This window comes from Motacilla alba, chromosome 2, assembly GCF_015832195.1.
Source record: "Motacilla alba alba isolate MOTALB_02 chromosome 2, Motacilla_alba_V1.0_pri, whole genome shotgun sequence".
Lineage (NCBI taxonomy): Eukaryota > Metazoa > Chordata > Aves > Passeriformes > Motacillidae > Motacilla > Motacilla alba.
Window position 1 is genome coordinate 51,064,796 of NC_052017.1, and position 23,736 is coordinate 51,088,531.

Here is a 23,736-nt window from a genome sequence, read left to right on the forward strand (position 1 = left end):
TCCACAGGGATTTCCTTCTGTACCCTTATCATAAATTGGTTTGAAACAGATGTGTTCATTAATTGGGTCTAATAATAATTATAATATATTCTGTGTTTCCTACCTGGGATTTTATTCACTGTAAAGTCATTTTTTTAATTCAGTGCTCCTCTTGAAGGGTAGCCTTGGTAGGGCTCTGTCTTGCAAATAACTGATACACTGAAGTCTGTCCATTCCAGCACAGGAACAATCTAAGCTTTGATAGTAGGTATTGGCAGGATTGGGTCCAACAGTTTTCCATATTATTTTGAAGTATAATAAATTTGCTGGTTTTTCTCTATGTGTTTAAGCAGTCATTGATATGACATATGAGAGCTTTTAGACATACGAGTTTTTGCTGGAACTGTGGATAACAGCAACCAAAAGTCTGATTGGCTCAGAAAACGCTCTCCAAATAGCGTTCACATAATAGCTATGTGGCACTGTGTGTATTTGTGTGAAAAGACAATTGATGATATTTTAGGGTTATAACAAAACGGTTCTTTTAAATACATCCTTTTAGAAAAATTGGCTGTACTTGTCTTGCTCAAAATCTTAGCCTAAAAGCTTTTATTGTTGTTAAATCAAGCTCTTACACAACTAATGATTAGTAGAAATATTTCTGGAACTTATTTTTTTACTTTATTGCCATTCATATTTGATTTTAAACGTAAATGTTCTCAGCTTTGTTTCATCCTTGTTCCTTTTCTCTTCCTCCCTTCTGCTGCTGTCTTTGGTGATTGTGTTGATTTCCACTCATTCCCCAAGTCTTCTTTCTGTATAGCATTTTCTGCACCCAGATGTTTATGTACTAAAACAGATTGTGGTCTTTGCCTTTTCCCTGGGTAACACTATGACATGTGTATTTGGTTTTTTGCTGCTGTTGTTGCTTTCAAGTGTGTGCTGCCATCTATGGAGTAATCATATAAATAAAGCTGGTATAAAAAAAGATGTTTTATCAGAAGATCATGGAAAACAAAATCTAGACAGTGGAGGAGGTATTGTAGAGCAGTTGGCCCGATCTCCAGAAATCCTGTTTCTCTGTAGTCCCAGATCTCACAGCAAGCATGGGTGAAAATACACCTTTTAGAAAATAAATGATTTCTAGTAATGAAATTATTCAGTTGATTTCTTTAAATCAGAGTACGTTTGCTTTGTCCTTCAATCTGGTAACTCATTCCTTTTTCTTTTCCTTCCCCGTTACCTTTCCCATGTCCTAGTTTTTCAGCAGTTTCCAAGATCTGTTTACTATGTCTTTCCTAATTTGTTTTTCAAAGCTTAATTTTAATTCCTTATCCTTCCTCAGCATCTTGTTAACTGACTTTATGCCTCTCCTCAGTGTTTAGCTTCAGCCTGACAAGTTCCAGGTTTCCCTCCTTCAGATCCCTTCAGAATGTTTTACTGAAGATTGCTCCCCATTCTGTCTCTCTTTCATAACATTTTGTTCCTTGATATCTATTTTAGAGTGTACATTTATTGCAACACATCTATTCAAGATGGTCTAAAAGCACTTGGAGAAGTAATTTTCTCTGTACTGGGGTATCCATGCACATAGGGAAGCTACCACTTTTGTCTTGATGCTGTTCATGTGCATTCAGCTTGCAGATTTTTGACTAAGGATTTTAGCATCTCACAGCTTTGAATGAGGTTAGGTGTATGAATTCCTGGCAATCAGACTTCTATTCATTTCAGCTAGCTGTGGAAAATAACAACTATGTCTTTAGGTATTTCCTCAGCAAAAAAGAGTGTTGGAGTGGGTGTATATTTAACCACTACTTCTTAAATGCTTTCTTATAACACAAGGCATTAGAATCAAAAGGAAAAGTTTAACCTATGTGTATAATGCATTCTTAAAAATATCTTCTGACATTTTCTTCTTATTGCTGAACTCAAAAAATTGATCTTATTTTCCAGCATCAAAACAAAATGAAGGAAAAGAAATCAATGCTGAAGATTGATCAATGTTTTTCAAAACTGACTTAATAAGATAAAAATCAATGCAGCTGTATTATTTGTCATTCTTTCATCACCAGGAACATTCAAACATGGTAATATTTGATTCTTAAGTTAAATGTGAAAATATTTTAGTTACCTCCTACAGAGACAAAAAAATATAACAAGGGATTTATTTAGTTAAAGTTCAGTTTTCTTTTTAAACCTAGTTTTGGAAATTTGAGTTCTGCAGAAATTGAAAACAGTTTGATATTTTAAGTGACAGTATGTAATTATTCCTTTAATCACACAGACTTAAATAGAACAAATTATTTCTTGTATTTGCAAATTGCAAGCTCTGATCCTCCCTTCCTCCTGCAAATATCAGTTCCATCTTTCTTGGTTGAGAGATCTGTATTCAAAAAATTGGAGATAAGCTTGGGAACTGATTTTCCCTCATGGCAGGTTCACAGTGCTTCTTATTTAGAGCCTTACTGTACAAATGCACTGGCTGATTAATATTTGTTAGCAAAAAGGAGTGGGTTATTTGTCATTTGTTTGTTTGTTTGTATTTTCCCAGCATTCATTTCCCTTTTCTTCTCCCTCTATCCCCAGTAATATTAAGATCCCTTCTTGATTTATTTAAAGAAAAGCCTTAGAAACTTAGAAACTGACTTAGAAACTGACTTCTGTTGTATTATTGAACCAATCCCTAAAACATAAGTTTGGCCTGACAGTTGAGAGGGTTTTTAAAAAAAAAAAATTATTTGTATTGCAATATTACCTATATGCTGACTTGGGTTTAGCCATTTGGGCTCCCTATTTGAAATTCCCCTTAACAACTGAGTGATAGAAAATGTCCTTTTAGGGAAGAAAATCATTGTGCTCACATAATCACTGGAATGTGTGAACTGGGATTTTCGTGAAGTATCAGACATTGAAAGACTCCTGATAAAATCCTGCATATTGGTGAGCCTCTGGTGTTGGCATCTTCTGTTTTAAAGATTTATTTCATGAGCACAGAAAGTCAGCTATCTGCATACATTTCTACTGAATTGATTCCCTATCTGCAAGCTGGGCCAGAATGACATAAAATAGGAAATGCAAACCTGGTATTAGTTAGACACAGACTTTGAGGACATGGAATTTAATCAGGTTCTCTGTGGGGCCAGCTACTTTCTCATCTGCTTTTCATATTCCTTTACTGATTGAGTAATATGGTGAATTTACTCCTCTCCTCCAGTAGCTCTGAGCAGCAATATGTACGTTCATTTGGCTCAGACAGTCCCACTCCTTCATCTCTCACTCATCATCACCTTCATTATCGACAATATCTGTAATCACACAACGAGAGAGCTCGTACCTGCAGCTCTCCTCTTCCTTTCCTCCTCCCTCTATGCTGTGAGAGAGAGGTGGCATGGCATATTGCATAGCCAAAAGCTTATCAAGCCTGAATTTGTTACACCTCTGAATTTGGCAGGCAAGCATTCACAACCCCTACACACATATATGGCTCATCACCACGTGAAGCTGGACACCCTGAGAAGACAGATAATATTGGATTGGTTTTCTCATTGCTCTGCAAACAATCAAATAGACTTAAGCTATGCAATATGATATTCCCTAACTGACAGCTTTTCCAAGGTTCATTTGTTAACTGAGAGCATGACATGTATTGAAGTTGTTTCTTCATAATGCATTTGGCATTAACAGGAGAAGCTGTTGAATGCCTCAGACATCAATATCTCAGCAATAAGATATTTTGCCTACAGTTTTGACTTTCTAACTAGTGACTTTGTATTTGCAAGAGCATGTGAAATGAGCATAAGACAGGACAGGGCAGGAGAAAAAAGCTTAAATGCATTCTCATAAGAAAATTTGTGGGACTATTTTTTGCTGCTTGGGACATTTAGTTGACTTTTATGGTTCAACTGTTCTTCATTTCTTTTTATATAAAACCTTGGTTTCTTGCTTAACAAAGTGTTCACTGAATAATCATAGGGCTTCAGAGTCCATATATTTATAAATAGACATATCTGATTTTATTTATAGTGATGAAGAATTTGTGTTTAAAAGACATGCTCAAGAGTTTTGCTTGCCTGCATCCAAAAGAGAATAAAATAAAATGAAAAAGAAATCCTCTATTTCAAAGAAGCTTCTCCCACATGAAGCCCAGGCTTATTTGAAAGAATAAATTATCTGTGTAGAAGAGACCAGAGGATGATTTCTCCACCGATCTTGTCACTACTTTTCATTTGCTGGTTTCCTGTAGCTAGTTTCCATAAACACTTTCTTGGTTTCTTAGAACACAGATTGTGCTAGAACTGTAACACTCAGCACTTTTCATTCTGTTAAAGATTTCCACTAACTACTCTTCCTTGTAACTGTTCATGGGATGCTCACACAGGAGCTGTAAGTGCTAATTAAGAGATTTATCACAAATACATCATCATTAATAGCTGTTGCTTCTCCTGCATCCCATGAATGTTTTAGTTACTAGATAAATTTATCTTGGATTTAAAAATATGTTTTAATTTCAGTTTTCTCATTATTTAGTGTAAGCAGGTTACTCTAAATATTTAGGTTAATTTTTGTAGCACGTAGTTAAATTTCTGCATGTATTCCTCCTTCTGGGTAGAGTACATGCCTGGAGAAGTACATGAAATTTTACAGATGTTGTCAAAATAATTGAAGCGCTTTCAGTGGTGCTTTGACTAGCTCTGTTTAGGAAGTGAAACACAGCTGTTTAGGAACAAAATGGAAAGGAAAAAATGTGTGAATGGATCAGGATGCCTTCATTTCACAGAAATAAAGAGCCTAGGTTTGACAGAAGGACCTATTCAAATAATGCCAGGTAAGAATGAGCAAAGATAGATTCTGCTTAGAAAAGCCTAGAAACAAACTTTTGAAAGCCCTAAAGTCTGGAACCTAAGCACACATCTCTCCTTCCTCTGTAAACATCAATGGCCTGACTTCCTGCTGTAACCAAATATTCCTGAGTGTCACAGACATATTTTATGAAAATCTTTTGCTAGGATTTTCTTCTCCTGAGAATCTGAGCAGTCTGAGGAAAGAAATGTAAACAGTTACTATCTGCTGCTGTGGAATGCAACAGGTGCATCTCTGATTGGTCCATGTGAGGTGTTTCTACTTAATAACCAATCAAGGATACAGCTGGGTCAGACTCGCTGGTCAGTCATGAGCCTTTGTTATCATTCCATTCTATTCCTGTCTTGCCTTCTGATGATTCCTTTCTCTCTACTCTTTTAGTATAGTTTTAATAGAGCGTTTTTAATATAATATATGTAATAACATAAGAAATCAGCCTTCTGAAACATGGAATCAAGATTCTCATTTCTTCCCTCATCCTGGGACCCCTGCAAATCTCACACCTGAGCCCTTGGCAGACATTCTGGAGCTGTCTCCAAGTACCTCCTCTTTTGTTGGCAAGGTTTGTGATCAAGTGCCATTTGGGCAATCACTGACTGCAGAAACACTTCTGTCTTGCAGGGCAAGCACAAGCTGCATGTGGACACAGGACTGGAGGGCCCCTGGTGTGGCCTCATCCCCATCGGGAACCCCTGCGAGAGTGTGACCACGACAGGCCTTAAGTGGAACCTCAGTAAGTGAGATGCCTCTGGGACAGGGGGTTTGGTGTGGTCCTGGCCCTACATTTAGAGCAGCTTCACCAGTGATGCAGTGATGAAGGGCCTTACAGGTTTGAAGGTGAAGCATGGCATTGAATCCTTGCCAGGCCATTTTTTTCCTAGAAATGAAGGGGTTTTTACAAAATAAAAAAAAAAAAAAAAAAAAAGGGAAGAGATATGTTTAAACCTGAGATCTCACAGGCAGAAACACATTTTCCATTTGGGAGTCATTGTGCTCTTCAAATAGAACATTTGTTGAGGTCATGATACATTACCATCTTGATACATTGCCCTCCAGGGAGAAGAAGTCATGAGTGTCTAAACTCCTGCTTATAAGCCATAAAGTTACAACAGACAAATACTAACGGGATACAGATTATCAGAGCTATCTCACTTCGCCTGAACTGCTTCATGTATATTGTCTGTTTCTCAACTCTGAATGAATAGATCCTTTTTCTTACTTTAAAGTGGAAAAGAGTCCATTTGATCTAGAACCATGGACATTTATCTGTAGAGAAAGGAGGTTTTATGACCCAAAAAAAATCTGAAACAACTTTCATCCTCCTGCCTCTTCCTCCCACACTGAGTCATTTGGGATGTGTTTACACAGTAAAGTAATGGATATTTTCAATGAACATTCATTAAAGCTTTAATGGGAGCAAAGCAGTAATTGAGAGGCTCTAGTCTCAGTCTGATTGACATGTTCAGGCTTTAGAGCCATTCCATGCAGAAAGGGCGTGCTGTTCTCACAGTTTGCAGTGCAGTTCCTTCACTGGCTAAGAATTAATGTGAGTGACCCACTGTGCCAGCCAGCAGAACATCTGCTGATTCCACTGAGAGCTTGAGCACGTGCAGTTAAGGTGGTGGTAGGCATTAGTAGCTCATTAATGATAAAATATATAAATATGGCATTAGTTTTGGATTGTGGGAGAATTGCCAGATGAAGGGCTGTTTGGCTAGCAATATTTCTGTCCTTTTAAACTGGATTGGAAGAGCTGAATATATTGCGTCAGAGACATTCCCCTAATTTGAAAGAGAGTCAGTCAGATATTTTCATTTGTATGTATAAACACAGTTGACATGTACGATACTGAATTTTCATCTGCTCATCTCCTGTTGTCCAGCGACTTCTGTGACCCATTGCACTGAGGTACTAATTTCTTAGAAAATGTTCTGTCCTTCAGAATGAGGTGCAAGAAGCTCAAACCAGCCTCATGTTAATGAAGGAAGCATCTCTGAATCCTGTGCTGTGTTGCAAAAGGCCACTGTGTGGATCAACATGTGGTAGATGCAATGAGGTTGCAGCCCTTTCTTCTGATTTTTATTAGTTGAAAAAGCCATTTTTCAGATACAACAGAATTTTTTTCAGTTTAATTCCATAAAATTCATCAGATTTACATGGTGCTCATTAGAAAGTTGGTAATTTTAAAGATGGTCTGTCTGGTCTGTTTCATTGTTAGTACTGAATTATGATTGCCTGATCTGCTAAAGCTAAAGAGAAAGGGATTGCAAGTCAGCTGTGCCAGCTGGAGGAGGATGCAGGGGGGAGATGAAATGGCAGCAAATACTTTTTCTCTCTAGGGTTGGGTTAAGACATCAGTTTCTTAAATGTTGGTCATAACAGGATATTGACCTAAAGGGATTTTAATACGCTTAATTTCATCGCTTTTTTTTTCTTTTTCTGGGGGACAAAAAAGTATTTATGTGACTTTCCTGCTTGTTTCATCTTAACACGACACCATCATGTCTGCTTCTCCCGCTCTTGTTACTGCTATTTTCCAGGAGGAAAGAGAGCAAACCACTACAGTGTTTTTCTTAGTGATGTATATATTGCATCCTGTTACAGGCTGTTTCCACTCTCAATACTCATGTTTCTCCCAGGCTGTAGTTCTTTCATTTATTTCTCCATATTAATTACAGATATATATGTAAAACCGAAAAATGATCTGGTCTTTCTTGAAGAGCCTGAATCTATCTGAGACATAAAGGCCATTACTACCTGAACCTGCTCTCTTACCCAAGCCACTAGAGCTAACCTTTTCACTCATCTGAATGCAGAATAACCATTGAATTAGGTTATTGTTCAGACACTGATTAAAAAAATTGAAGTGCAATTACATTTCCTAAAAGGGAAACCAATATCTTCAATACAGCATGTGGTTAGTTGTGACTTGGTTGGATTTTTTTCCCTAATAAATAGGATCTGCATTCTGATAGTTAAAGTTTGAGACTAACTTCCACTGTGTTACTGCACTTTTATGCTGCCTGTAGTTTTGCACTTAGTTCAAAAAATATTAATCCTCCTGTAAATTGGGATGGAGAAGCAGAGGATCAAGTGGGAGGAAATAGAATGATAGGAATGGAAACTGAAGTGGGATATGGATGTCAGACTTGCTGCTAATAGCTGGCAATGGCAGAACTTTACCTGTTCATTCATTAACAGCAATCTGAGCACACATCTTTGTAAACCTCCATGTAAATATATTGCAAACCTCAGTGAATAATTTTTTGTGGTTATAAATTCATTTTCATGTGTAAATAAAAAAATAATTAAATATTTAGGCTGAGCATGACATGAAAGGCCTATTCCTCAAGTTTGTTATAAAATTAATTGGATGTGACCTAACAAGTTGGGTTTTAAAAAGCAATTTTTGAGCTCTCGGGATATTTAGGTATCTGGGCAGTAAACTAATTTCAGAATTTTAGTTGAAACAGTGATGCATTAGGTGGTAGGGGAGCCCTCATTTTTGCAAACAGTAATTTCCAGCAAAGCAAAAATCAAATAACACTGCAGTACAAGAAAGAGCTGGCTTTGCATCAAGGTTTTTGATGTTTAATACCAATTTCTGCCTGACCATATCGAGAATACTCTGCCAATTAAAATTTGTAAAACCTTCAAGAGGTAGTCAAACGTTATCTGTGTCCAGTGTGCAGGTGCTGTCATGATACTTCATAGGTTCTGAAAAGAAAAAGACAAGAATAAATACCTGGGACAAAAGCTGTATTGTTAAGAATAAGCTACCAAAGGTCTCATTTCGATGGCTGAATTAGATAAACCCAAAATCCGTAAGTTATTCTACTAGCAGAGATGATGGCTTTTAATATTACAGAATTCAGCATTTTTTGTATGTCAGTTTGAGAATGCAGCATGTATGCGTGCTTTTAAGTATGCTTATCTTCGTTATTTACTGGCACTTGCCACAAATAGAATTTTCATTTATTTTAGTTCTCATCTTATGGGTGAAAGAACTTGGAGAAGAAAGTGGAAAATTGATTAGAAAAAATATTTTTATTCATACTTGCTATTGTGTAGCACATACTCAGAACACATTATAAACATATTCTTTCCATTCCCAAAGGGATACTAATCTTTTCTCTATTAAAATCTGATTTACAGCACAGGAATCAGATAATGCTTTGTCTGATTTGACTCACCTGACTGCTTGCTGATAACAGCTCTCATGTCTAATAAATAAATAACAAAAAATCCAATAATGCCAGAACTTCCAGCATTCTTCATTAGGTCCTCAGTGGTGCTTTCATGGAAGGTAAATAAAAATGAAGGCAGAAATCAGCTGCAGTGCTCATCAAAGAAGAGGTTGGAGGGTAGTGGTAGGCTTTTTAGGAAATGGTTCCTTTTCTGTGAAATTACTTTAGAAAATAATCTTGCCAAGCAATTTATTCTTCATCCTTAGGGCCTTTGATATGCTGTATGTGATGCCTGTACTGAAAATGCCAGCACATTTGTGTGTGTGTGTATGTGTGTGTGTGTCTATGTGTGTGTGTGTCGATATCGACCTATCTATCTATATATATAAACTCTTGATATGTGATTGTGCTTTCCAGATAATTTTCATGCCAGTTTGCCTTCTTTAGGCAGGAAGTTAAATTGCTGTATAATGTTGCCATTCAAAAGAGTGCCACTGTCATTTCACTTCAAAAGGCAATAGCAATAACAATGGGAGCACGACCTTTCTCTAACTGTAGCAACAGAGCATCCACTGACTACTAATGTCACAGGTAGACGAACAGGATCCCAAATCTTTTTATGCTGTTTACATTGTTAGTAAAATTAAAATGTTTGCACTGTTTTACTTCACTGTGGTTTTATTGATGTTGCACTGTGAATGGAGCAAGAAGTTTACAAAAGCAGTTGTGGTTTGTGTTTCAGGAGAATTCATAGTCTAAAAGATGAAAGAAAAATAGTAACTTCTTTAAAAAAAGAAAAGAAAGAGGGTCAGGGACTGTTCTGGGAAAGGTTGTAAATTAAAATGGGCAGGTATCTGTGCTAGTGAGGCTGTTTGTATGAGCACTCTCTAACCTGTTTCATAACTGAAATAGTTTCTATACACATTTTGCTACCCCAGTTCTGAGTGAGGTAAACTAAGTGGTGCTTGTGGGAATAGCTTTGTTTTCAGTGGCAGAGTAAATAGCTTCACAGCTGGATTCCCATTCTCCTCAGCTTTCCTCTCTTTCCCTCCCTTCTCTTGTTCTTTGCTGGCAGAAGATATATTATCAGTGATGTAGTTTTTCACTTATCCATTGCAGCTCTGAGACTCTGGGTAGGGGTGGAGTGGACAGAAATGATGTTGCTGGTCCCAAAGCGTTGGGTGGCTTTGACCTTTGGCAAGCTGTTTGCCCGCAGGAGTGCTGCTGTCGGCCTTCCAGGGTCATATCATTTATTACAAGGCACGGCCTGCTGAAATACTTTTCCAATGAAGCAGATGTTCTGATGGTGGCAGCCTGGCATCCCACTGGCTTACTGCAAGTCAGCAAAAACAACGAGGGCCTTGCTTAGCATTGCATAAAATGATTTCGAGCCGCAAAGACCATTTGGTGTAGATTAAATGACTGATGAATACAGAGCTCAGTTGGGCTGGGCCTCTAAACCTGTTTTTGCAGTTTTTGCTGAACAGCAGCTTGAAAACTCAGTCAGACTTTGTGAAAAGGCTTGAAATGGGGATTTGGGCTCACACATTCAGTTCATTTCCACATAGTTCAATAAATGTTTGGACTTAGTGGGAGAGAGTTTCAGATCCCGCTCCTCTTTAGCAAGGTAGCAGGGTCCCTGGCATTCAGTTTGGAAAGGCTGCTTTAAGGTGATAAACAGATACGCTTTTCTAGATCATGCTGTTGGGGCAACATTACTACTGTGGGACTCCTCTTACAGAAAGATTCCTATGAGTACTTTAGTTCTGAACTAGCTCAAACCACTTCCAGAGGTAAGTTTATCTCAGCTGGAAAGCCATCTTTAATGGGAGATAGAGAATGTATATATGATCCTTCTATGCAGCAGTAATAGGCAATAATTGCCAGGAAGGAGTAGAATAAAAAAATCCCAGAGAGACTCCAGCACAGCTGTACACAGAGTAGAAGACTATCCAAAACCTGAGTAATACCATCCTGAGGTATTTAGAATCATAACAGAATGTCCTGAGTTGGAATGGACCCATCAGGATCATCAAATCCAGCTCCTGGCCCTGTGCAGGACAACACAAAAAAAAATCACACCATGCCTGAGAATGTTGTCCAAGTAATTTTTGAACTGCATGACCCTGGAAAATGTGTCTCTTCATCTTTCTTGTAGGCTTCTACTGGAAGGCTATAATTAGGTCCCTCTGGATGGCATCCCATTACTCAGCTGTGTCAACTGCACCATTCAGTTTGGTGTCATCTCTAAATTTGTGGAGGATGCACTTAGTCCTTTCATCTACATCATTAATGAAGACATTAAATAGCAAAGGTTCCAATAGGGATCCCTGAGTGACACGTCTTGTTACAGATGTCCATTGGGACTCTGAGTCATTGACCACCACCCTCTGAATGTGAGCATACAACCAATTCCTTATCCGCCTAACAGTCTACCCGTCAAATCCATCCCTATGCAGTTTGAAGCGGAGAATATTGTGGGGAACTATATCCAAGACTTTTTACAGAAGTCCAGATAAATGACATCTGTAGCCTTGACCACTTCTCTGGGGGGCCTTCTCCACTGATGTTGTCACCCCATCATAGAAGGCCATTGGGTTGCTCTGGCAGGACTTCCCTTGGTGGAGCTGTGCTGGCTGTACCAAATCACCTCCCTGTCCTCCATGTGCTTTAGCATGGTTTCTAGGAGGATCTGTTCCATGATCTTCCCAGGCTCAGAGGTAAGCCTGACAGGTCAGTAGTTCCCAGGGTCTTACTTCCTACATTTCTGAGAGGTACGATGTTTCTCTTTTTTCAGTCACCTGGGACTTCACCTGACTGCCAGGACTTTTCAAATAGCATGTAGAGCAGTTTGGCAGCTACATCAGCCAATTCCCTCAGGACTCTGGGATGGATTTCTTCAGGTCCTGTAGACTTATGTACATCCAGGTTCCTTAGATAGGCATCAATCTGGTCTTACAGTCAGAAGTACTTTGTCTCCCAGTCCTCATCCTGCTGTCCATCCACTTCAAGAGGAGTGGGAAGAGAGGTTGACACAAAGACTGAGGCAAAAGAGGTGTTGAGTACCTCAGCCCTCTCCTCATCCATTGTTACCAGTGTTCCACCACTGTTTATTGGGGGTGGGTGCACCTTCTTTGACCTTCCTTTTCTGGTTAACAGACCTGTGGAAGCCCTTTCTGTTATTCCTTGCATCTCTTGCCAGGTTCAGCTTCCCTTGGCCTTTCTCAGCTGTATTTAATCTCTGTACTCTTCCCAGGTTTCCTGTCCTTGTTTCCACTGCCTGTGCATTTACTTTTTTCCCTTTAATTTGACCAGCACTTGCCTACTCAGCCATGCCCATCTCTTGTTTTCCCTGCCTAATTTCTTGCTCCTGGGGATTGCCAGCTCTTGTGCTCTATGGAAGACTTCCTTAAAAATCTGCCAGCTCTACTCTCCTCACCTGTCCGTGAGGACAGTTTCACAAGGGATCCTACTGTCTCTCTGAAGAGCTGGAATTTTGCCTTCCTAAAGCTCAGAGCTTAACTTTATTCCTTGCCTGACCTGTACACCTCAGGACTGCAAACGCAGTGTGTGGTCACTGCAGCCCAGGCTTTCCCCAGTTAACTCACTTCACCTCCCCCGACCAGAACACTTATATATGTGCAGTTACATTTTTGTGGCACATTGCAACTATGGAAACTAATTTCATTATTAATCTAGAGAGGAGAGGGTTGTCAAGAGAGTAAAACGCTGTTTTTTCCCTTGCATCCCCTCTGTTACTTCAGTCCTTTCCATCAGCTTCTGCTAATGGAAATCTAACCCAGAGGTATGAAAAGATAGGTGCTCTGATACAGCCCAGCATTGGTGCAGATAATCCTCATCACTCTGATGGCTGTAAATTGGTGAGAGTACAAAAAGTCACATGAAAATCAAAAGCAACCTGCTGCTACTGAAGGATGCCTGTTATAAAGGCAAAACACCTTTCAGAGCAAGAGGGAGATCTGCAGAGAGCCAGAAAGCTGCCTTTTCGATTGGTAGGGGTCCAAATTATTTCTGTGGATTTCAGCACTGACTGAATTGTTATCAGTGAGTGTGGGGGCTGAATTTGTCCAAGAAAGAGACCTCATAGTTTACACTGATGACATTTAACCCTAAAGTCATTCTCATCAGTCAACCTGCCCACATGGATACTGGGAAATCATCTCTTTTAGACAGCAGTGGAGTCAAAGCTGGAACATAATGGTGTACTTCAATGAAAGTCAGTGAAAAATTGGCCAGAGTGCAAATGCCCGTTTGTCACATCTCTTGCAAATATACTTTAATTGTTTTCATCTTTAAATGCCCAGAACCAGCCATAATAAATGTAAATGTCACACTGCCTGGAGATTTCCAAAAACAAAAAAGCTCTCTGAGGCATGTGGTGAGTTATTGCCAGTTCTCAATGTCTGCAGAACCACAAAAGGGCAAGGAGCAGTTGGAGGACAAATCAATCACATCTGGCTAGAGTATTCTGGAATTGAAAAATGAAATGTGTTTATCTGTGACGACTCAGTTAATGAATGTGTGCTATTTAGATTTTTTGGGGGTTTGTTCAAGTAGGTAAGCATTGCCACTAAGCATTGACTCCTCCTTTGCAATTTGTTTATAGACCTTTTAGTTCTGTTGACATTTTTTAGAACATACTAGTGTATGTGATTGATCTCTTCTTCCCAAAAATATGACACTGAAGGAAATTATTTTCTTTGCAGTGATCTATTCCTGTACCCTAATGGCAAACAGTCCTGGATATCTCTTCTGCAGTGTCTCAATTCTTCATTCACTGTTCCCTTTGTAAGCATTTTGCATGTTCTATCTGAGGGGTCACTGCTCTCCCCCAGTTTTTGGCTCTAGATCTTTGTGGAAAAGGTGTTTCTTTCCTACTGTTATATCAAGTTCCATAGAGGATGAAAGTCTGGTGGATCATCACTGACTTTTGTTGTGTGTTGTAAATACTTACATTTTGGCTGTAAGTTTTTTATGGCATCCTGATGTGTAATTAATAAGCCATTAACAACTGACTGTAGCGAGTGTGCTCTGGAACTATTAATTTTAGACATGCATACCAATTACCCATCACTAAGCAAAGCTGTTGTTTGCAGGTGAGTTGGGAAATACAAATTTTTGATAGATGATTCTATGTCTTGCCATAGAAGCAGCTGTGACTTCTTTGGAGCAGTTAATTCATATGGCAGGGGGGAGTCAAGCCAAATCAAGGGGAAGAAAAAAGAAAAAGTGGCAGAATAGCAATGTGAGATTGCATTCAGGATTAGAAACGTGTTTTGGAGAAAAGGCAGATAACATCAAAATACACAAAGATATGAATACAGAGATTGAGAAAATGAGAATGGGGGTGTTTTAAGTAGGCTGGTTTCTTCTTCCTTTTTGAAGCACTGAATTGAGATGAAAATTTCTGTCTTGTTATTTCTCTGCTGTTTGTCATCTCTCTCATTTTCCAATGCTGTCCAGGCATTATAACCTACTTCTACTGTCAGTAAACTGGTAAGCTGAAGTTATGCATCCAAGCGTCCCTAGGATCTGCCTAGGTATTGATCCAACAGCAAAAGATGGCATTAGACATTTGATTTGAAAACAACTTGCACTCCTAAAGATATAAATTCAAGACTGAAACTAAGGAAAAACCAGAAACAGAGAAATAAAATTAATTAGTGTTTGGATGTCTTGGAACTTACAGATTTGAGACACTGGCATCACTCAGTGTCCCAGGTGTGTTCTCTAGGAATGAATCTGCAGTCACAGTAGACAGTGCAGATATGTACAAGCTCAGCTTTTCCCCCTGCAGGAATGGAGACACCTGGGAGGAATAAGGTGAAGCACTGCTGATTTTCTTGCGGTTCAGGCAGTTGATTGTCTGGAGTGTTTACTCTATGCAGGTACTCCATCTACTTGCAAGTTATCTATTCATTTCTCATAGCACTCAAGCTGCATTTTCAGCACCCTAACATTCCTGAGAGCTCTGCCTTGGTTCTGTAAAGCACAGGATACTCCAAAATGAAAGCTGTAGTATCATCTTTAAGATACTGCATAAGATGTTAATATGTCTGTGTCATTACTCTTGAACAGTTTCACATGTGCCAATGGTATTATCAATTCTATCAAAATGAGCAACACAAACCCTTGAGGAATTCAACATGCATGCATTCAATGCAGTTTATACAGTAAGTAAGGCATAAGAGCACTATGATTAATTAGGACTCAGAGAGTGTCAGTTAAGAGAATATTATTTGCCAAAATGAATCTGGCCTGCTTGGTTAATGGGACTGTGTAATTAAAGGATGAAGGCCAAAGAAACTGCATTAAAATTGCACAGGCAAACATTAATTCTTGCATCCCCCTGCTCTCAAGCCCATGACTTTGCAGCCGCAGCATTTCTGAAGAGTTGTCTTCCATGGGTATTATCTCCAGGTCAATGTGGGTTCATATACAATTGACAAGTAAAGCATATGTAGCATGTCCTATTGTATCTATAGAAGTTTAGGTCAGCATGTGGCAGCAGATTTTCCTGTTATTTACATTTTGAAGCTTTTCCTAGCATTTAATATGAAAAAAACCTAAATCTTTCAAAAATTCCAAGTATTTTTAGTGTATTTTATGTGGTAATACATGTCATAAACCAAACAGTAAATACAAATAAATGGAGGTGTAATGAATGTCAAGAGATCTTACAATCTGTATAGCTTTCCTGGGCATCGCTCCTGGAAAACCTGAAAAAAGGCTTCTTTTTTATGAGCTTTCAGTTCAACTTTGGGGATTCCTTTATAACACCATCTTAAGAAACTCTCCTCCAATTAATTTTTTTTCTTTCTGTATTCTGCAGATACAGTATGTGATAAATATATTCTCAAGCTGTTAAGCATTGTAACACAGCGTTTAGAATCTAATTGCCAATAAGAAATCTCAGAATTGTGCGTTTAAGTTTCCCAAGTGTGGGGCATAACTGTAATTTACCGAGGCACCAGCAATACCACTGTATCACTGCTGATTGACAGGCCACTTAATGATGCTGTTTATAAGGCAATTTTCTAATCAGCTTCGTGAACACTCATCAGGAGCTTGTGTCTTGATTTACAGCAGAATTGGAGAGAGAGCATTTGTTTTGCTTAGAAAAACAAACCGGGGAAAAAAGCAAATTAAAAAGAGAAATGACACAAATATAGAAAGCTTTGATTTCATGAATCTGGATTATGCTTTCAAAAGTTCAGTGTAGACTTAAAAGCCATGGCATGAATGAATCAGCATTCATCAGGCTATTTCTTTTGTGCATTTTGAAACTGGATGATGATAGCTTAAATATTAACATTCTTGTTTTTAACAGGTGTTACATTTCCAATCATTGTTTAATAATAATTGTGTGATATAGTAGATATTCTGTTGGATCTCGTCAGTTGGAACTGAGGCACAGTTAGTTTTCCATTTATTTCACATTTCTTTTCCACTCAAAGAATAATTAATTATTCCATGCTTTCTTCCTATCTACTTCATTCTTTTGTTCCGTAATAGAAAAGCTTTAATTTTGGAAATGTCATCTAAATCACGTGTAAGCTGGGTCAAGTGTGTCTGGCATGGAAGCAATTCATTATATGACTTAGGAGTTTTTAACAACATGAGCTTCATTTGACCTGACAAATTTATGAATAGCTTTGACCAGCACAAATAAAGTACATTTTCCAAATTTATCCTCGAGTAATCACTCTAAAACCCATGTAAACACACCTTGTAAACACAGCTCTGTAAGCTGTATATCCAGTATATATTAAAGAATTCATGTTTTATGAAAATCTTAGAGTTTCATACCAAGCGTGTGGAATTAATGGGAGAATTGCACACTGACTTTAATATTAATATTTTAATCTGGAGGTGCCTCTGTCCCTTCCTTACTAGAGTTACTTAAGCCCTGAATTCATCAGAAGATTTAGGCATTCATGCATTTTTATACATGTTACTAGTTCCATTGAATATAAAGGGATTATTCAGTGGGTAGAGTTAAATATGCAGAAGTACTTACTACAAGTCAGACTCTGAAGTGGAAGTTCAAAAATGTCTGAAAGGCTTTTCTGTATGCAAAATAAGGTTTAATCTCAACTTCCAGGGTTAGCTGCCTTGGCTTGTACCTATTCTAATCTCTCTTCTCACTCACCAATGCTATAAAGCTCCCTTTTTTAGTTCTGCTCATTTTTTATGTATTGATGGTTGAGTGTAGTAATTTACACAAATTTTACTGTTGAATGCCTGGGCAAAGTGTGAAGACATGGAAAGACAAATGACTTTGAAATATTTCTCACATGTGGTTTCTTTACCTGTAGCTCAGCAGTTGTGGTTTCCTACCAGTACAGCTGTCAAGTCCATGTATCAAGTAAATTTTTTACATGAGAATTTTGGAGAAATTCTCCAAAATCCTAAACAATCATAAACTACCACAATCCTTAAACAATCATAAATTTCTCATATATAGCAAAAAATGTTAGAATATGGTGCATGTCTGGTGTAGTTGTAAGAGAACAAAACACTTAGGATGGAGTAAATCAACCACAGAGGAGATGAGGTTTTTTTTTTTTAATTTTTTTTTAACCATGATACAAATTTGCCTCACTTTTGTATCTTTCTCTGCCATATGTGAAGCAAGATTTTCAATCCACTTTAAAACCATGTATGCAGCTGATACAAGGCCCTTGCTAGGGAACAGGGAATGCTTTCCCCATCATATTATGGGCTAGAATGTGTGAAATAATATGACAGAAATCTTTTTGTACTAGAATAATTTGGTATTGTTCCTGTTGGGTTGTTTTTTTATTTTTAAATATGAAGTGTAGTTATGTTTACCTTTTAACGTTCCAAAAGCCCACAAACTCTTCCTTTGGTGAGTGCAAATCAACAAACACTGGCAACATCCTGAAAGACAGCTTTCTGTTGTGAGCTTCTGGAGAGATTTATATTGCTCATTTGCAGTGTACAGTAGGAAGGCTGGTTGGTTATTCAGAGCCTGTGTGTGCCACTTTGTTTTTGCTGCTGCCTTTTGTTAGCCTGTGTGTTTACGTTAGCGTAGTTCTGGACCATTTAACACTTGTCTTGGATTTTTGAGAACTCTGCTGCTGGCAATTAATTTTACATCCCAAATATCTCGAGAAAACGTTGTCAGTGAATTTGTAAATTAGCTTGTCTTCCTTTTAATACCATAATTACTTTAGTGTCCCAGCTGACAGAATCTCAAAAGAATTTTACTTACTGTTGAGAGATTCACTCTTTCCAGTTTATGCCATTCTCTAACTTTCCAGAATAATGATTCCCTAGATATTTGTCAGTCTGGGTTTTGTACCCATGCTTCCTGAATTTCTCTGTCAATTTTGTGTTCTCTCTGCTCTCATACCAGTTTCAAAAAATTCTTTAAAAGTTACAAATAATGAAGACAGTCTCTTAAAAAAACTAACAAACCCACAAGCAAACAAAAAAAAGTCAACCCAAAAACTTATATTGTTATCATGGCACAGCACCACTTGCTGACTCAGTGGGTAGCACACCAGGCTGGGGATCCAGCAGTGTGGCTGGAGTACATCATTATGTCTCAGTAGCATACTGCCTCACTTGTCCTACTGCTCGTCATGTTAACTCTTTGGAGCAGGGACTACACAGGGTCTCTGTCCTTCCTGGTAGTCACATACTACAGGGATAAACATAATTAATTGCAAATGGGAGGTGACTTCTGGAGTTACAGTTGAAAGCTATTACCATGGAATGATTCCTGATTTAAAATAAATGCATATTCTGTGAGTTTAAGAGTCTGCATCTGGATTATTATCTTCAGAAATGGTACTGTGGAAAAAGAAGAAAATCATTGTTTAATATACAGTGCCATCTACAGAGCAGGCTATGTAACCTGCGCTTCTTACATTATAGGGGGGATTTTGGTTGGGTTGTTTTTTTTTGTTTTTTTTGTTTTTTTGTTTGTTTTTTTTTTTTTTTGTCACTGTCCAGTTGGCATTAATGGCTAGAGAGTGTATGCAGAGTTTTTGTCAGATGCTGGCAGCATTGGAGGATGAGGAGGAGAAAGGTTTGTGCTCTCGTCTCTTTTGGTCACAATCAGCAATATCCATGGGCTAGGCTTCAGCAACAATAGCCACTCTTAACTTTCTCTTAGAAGCCTATATTGTTGGGGGGGGCGGGGGGGGGTGGTTGTCTTTTTTAAAATTCAACTATTTCTAGAAATGCTGCATCTGCAGCCAACCTTCCTGGCAATCACATGACCTACCACAGCAGTCTGACAGGCAGGCAGAGGTGAAAAAAAGGGAGGAAAGGGGCCAGAGAGGAAAAAGTCCATCTGTGATCATGTTCTGTGAACATGAAGTACGTAAGGCACCTTGTCAACTGTCCCCTCTGTTCAGAGTCAGTTTAAATGTGGGGGTCAAGGGCAGTGGGCCTTCCCATACTGTTACTACAGCATGTGCTATAGAGAAAACTGTTAAGCAATGGTTGCGTGTTTGCATGGTTCACTGGTTAAAATGACAGTGCAAGAAGAGTTGGATTAAACCCCCAAAGTCTTTAGAGTGATCTTCAGATAAATGTTAATTTTGATGCAGAAAATTTGATTTATTTTTAAAGACAGAAGAAGTGAAAGAACACCGAAGTCTTACACCTTCCACTCTCAGGAATCCATTATTTATGTAACATAACAAATTAAATTATTGTGGTCACTACAGAAAAAAACTGTTGTCTGTCCTCTTTTGGCTCCTGAACACGGCAAGTTATCTTTAACCTGTTACTAGCTCAGGACCCACTTTTTGTCACCTCCAAGTTAGTGAGTTTGAAAAGCAGAAATGGAAAGGGAGGGCTGAGAATGGATTCTGACATCCAAGGCTGAGACGAAATAATGTTTTGGCAGATGGTCTTGCACAGGTGAAGAGGGAGAGGGGAAAAGAGAAAGGTCTTTGTTTTCTTATATAGTTACATGTGAAATTCAGTGAATTTAAAGTAGCAGCAGAGATGTACTGGGAGTCTGAGTGTCTGAGACAGCTGAAGTTGCACGTTAAATAGAGTTTATGAGACTAGTCTGCCATTTGTCACCTGCACTGTCACAGTCAGCACATGTGACTGTGTAGGTGAATGGGGGTGTATGTAAATAATAATTCCTCTTTATTTAATATACATTAAGACTGAAAAGGGATAGAAATATGAGTTAGCAGAGTGCTACAAAATGTGAAGTTAATTATGTAGTAGTTATCCTCAACATTTCCATCTTTAAAGCGGTTTTGAGCTGTGTAAGTGCAGCAGTTACTGCAGACTGTGATTAGATAAACAGATGCAAATAGTAATTGTAACTGATAAATGATTGATGATGGCTTTATATGTTTATCATTATATACTGCTGTAAACACTTTTTACTCAGTGAGGATGGAGTCTGGAGGAAAATTGATGATGTGTGAAATATGGATTCAAACTGCAGTGCTTTTAAGAGTATAGAGGGCCAATATTGTAGGGCCAATACTGAGTTGTTACCTGAGGAACTGGTACCCTTTGCCATTGGTATCATCAGGCTGAGCCCCAAACATGTGCCACCTGACATCCAGAGCCTGGATACAAGGTTTACAGGAAAGAGCTTAAAAGTAGAGATGGGGATGCTGAGCACTGTTGAATGATGGCTTTTGGTGTGGAAGACCCCCTGATCCCCTGCTCAAAAGGAGATGCCATTTCTCTTCATTTTTCTATTGCCTCCCATGGCTTCTGCCTTCTTTCACAACTTTCCCGTGACCTGTCTCCTGTGGATCGATGAGACATTTGTAATGCATTATTTGACAGCCATGGAGTGACTGTGTTACACCCACGTTGTAGGAGCCATTTGGGACAGAAGAAGTGTGTTTGGATCACTGGAAGTTGATGGGTACAAGGAGACAAATATGCATGTCTCTAGAAAAACAGGGTGGTGTAAAAGGTTTGTGCACTCTTAACGGTGGTATAATGCTATTTGGTTTGTCACCTGCCATTTGCTAATTATTAATCACAGTAACAACATTTTTTAGTTACATTAATTGAAAGGGAATTTTATTGCAGCAGCTTGAGTTTAATATCAGCTCTTTGTGTATCGTACAATGCAAAAAGTAACCTGTGGTAATTAAATTACAGGCTAAGTCTTCATTCTACATAAATTGTTCTATTCACTGAGGAAAAAATAAGCAGGATATTATCAAAGAAAAGGCCCAGATCATTAGCAGCCTCTACTCCCTGCTCTGTTCACTTCACTGGCAGTGCTGAAATTCGTCTGTTACTTTTCCTGTGGTGTTGTAGAACTAACAATGAACTTGCCATCTTTTCTGTCATGTGCCTGCCCTTGGGCTTGTACAAAAGAAGGGAATTAGGTTGTGTTTTGTTGACCTTTAGGATGCAAGGGAAATGGTAGTCCTGTTTCCTTACACATGAAATGCTGCCAGGCTGTTGTCTGTGTTAACCTTTGTGGAGCACCCCGATGTGATCGTTACCCTAGTGCCACGACACAGATGTCAGAGAGAGCTGAAAAGGGATAAATTGGAGGTGCCATGCAAAACAGCTCAGCTAAAGACCTTTTTCTCCTGTGCTGAAGAAAAGGTATTCTGTATGTGTTTAACTGCTTGGCTGGTCTGTGAGTCCTGTAATTTGCTTAGCCAAACAGAACTTCAAAACAGATGGTTTCTAAATTTGGGGAAAATAACCATTACAGTATTTTTCCCCATGCAGTCTGCAGTTATACTTTAGTACTGAAATTATTTGAAAATTAAACAGAAAAATAAAATTTGGATCTTTACTGACTGAATACTAATTTCAGGAACATACAGTTTTTAGTATGTATTAGGTTTTCATCTGCACATTTAGCTCAAGATTTGTTTATGCTCTGATTTAGTGCCTCTTGCTGCTTACTTGCATAAACACTACCAAATCAGTCAGTTGGAGTCACCAGAGTATTTAGCTCCCAGCTGCATTTGCTCATAAAAGGAGGAATGACAAGTTTCCTCCTTTGCAGAGGAGGAAGTGGAAAAACATAAGTAATTCATTGCACTTACACAGCACCTGCCACCAGCCACCTCTACAGGCACTTTACCAATAGTGAGTGCACTGCCTTGTGTGGAAAGCATTTCTTTGTGAGAAACTGCTCCATTCCCAATCTCTTGATTGAGGAAACTGAGGTGCAGAGCATTTTTCTCATCCAAAATTGTAAGTGAAGCTAATCAGAAGGTATCTGAGTATCCTGGGCTTTGGGATTATTTTCTTATCATGATAGAAATAAATTATAACAAAGGAATTAAATCTTTCATATTTAGGGATTTTCAATATATATTTGTAATATTACTGCACATAGTCAATATTTTCAAAGTGTATCTAAGAAAATTATATTTAGGAACTCTGCCTTTCTCTTAGAATATATGGTCAGCTGTTGTTCATTTTGTGCATGTCCATCCCTGAACATAAAGAGGGTGTCTAGGTGTAAATATTGAGCTCAAATTGGTTTTCTGAAAAGCCAAGCATAGTATTTGGTATCCACTTCAACAGCACTTTAACCATTAGTTGCCAGGGTGAGAGCACCAGCATATTCTCAGGTAGCCTTTGAGATAACTCATTACCCAAGAACAGAAATTATCTTGGGCTGGGGACTCCTTGAGGGAAATTTAGGTCTGTGATTCATTTGATTCAAGTCTTTGCTCCTTCAGGGAGGCATGCTGTGCAATGTCCAGCCATACTCCACTGCACAAGGCTCAGCTGGGCTTTGGGAAGCACTGCCACAGAACACTGTGAACCACAGAAAACAGTGATATAGTCTCCACTTCAAGAAATCCCTAAGCTGCAGGTTTTTGAGGAAGGGTATGCTGAGAAAAATACTGCTCCATATTGCCTGGTCTTTTAAATTCTTTCCCAAATACCTCTAATGGACCATTGCCTGAGGGTCCTGTGTCAGTGTCCTAGCAAGGTAAATCCTTGGGATGACAACAATGGCTGCTTTTTTGCTCTTCTGACCCGTAGAGTCTTCCTGAGAGCACAAATATGTTCTTCCATTTGAGCTTCTCTCCAAGCTGTTTTGTCCTCTACCTAGATTAGGGACTTACCTTTTAAAGAGAAATTATCCTTTCTTAGACAGAGGACTAGAATTATATGCCCTTTGTCAGAGAGCATTCCCTTGTACAATGTACCACCTGTACTGTAGCAATAATATGTGTTTATCTCTGCTGAAAACATCTAACCTGCTACATGTTTTTTACCATCTCTAGGCTCTTTCTGCTAGTGCAGCTGTAAAATACAGCCTTCGATTGCTTGCTAAATTGTCAAACTCAGTTGGCAATTGAGAGTCTGCCTCAGCATTTTAATGGGCTTTGGCTACAAAGGTTTCAGAGCAGGACTTTTCTCCTTTACTTGAAAACCTACTTTCTAGTTGGGGTTTCTAAAAGTGGTATTGTAGATCTGCGGGCACCAGTGGAAATGGGTTTATGGAAGTGTGGATTCTCAAGCAGAGAACAAGATGACTTCCCCTCATATATTCTCCTGAATGTTCAGACTCTTTAGGAAAATGTTTGGGTTCCTTTGGTTGGTTTTGCTTGGTTGGGCTTTTTTAAACTGGTGCAGTTGTTGCTTCTCTGCCAGAGGCTTGTAAGTAAATGCACGTGTCCCAGAGTATGAAGCTATGAGAGTGCTTAAGGTCTCGAGCTGTGAGAGTAGTGGTTCA

General features: G+C 38.7%; 1 protein-coding gene across 4 annotated transcripts in view; it reads left to right on the forward strand.

Moving 5' to 3' along the window:
* The window catches only part of TPK1 (thiamin pyrophosphokinase 1), a 301,560-nt gene that overhangs the window by 233,639 nt on the left and 44,185 nt on the right, over nucleotides 1-23,736 (forward strand). For all 4 annotated transcript variants that reach the window (XM_038130027.1, XM_038130028.1, XM_038130030.1 and 1 more), the window contains one exon: nucleotides 5,461-5,572. In XM_038130027.1, coding sequence (XP_037985955.1) covers nucleotides 5,461-5,572 — 112 coding nt within the window. The remainder of the gene's footprint in view (nucleotides 1-5,460; nucleotides 5,573-23,736) is intronic.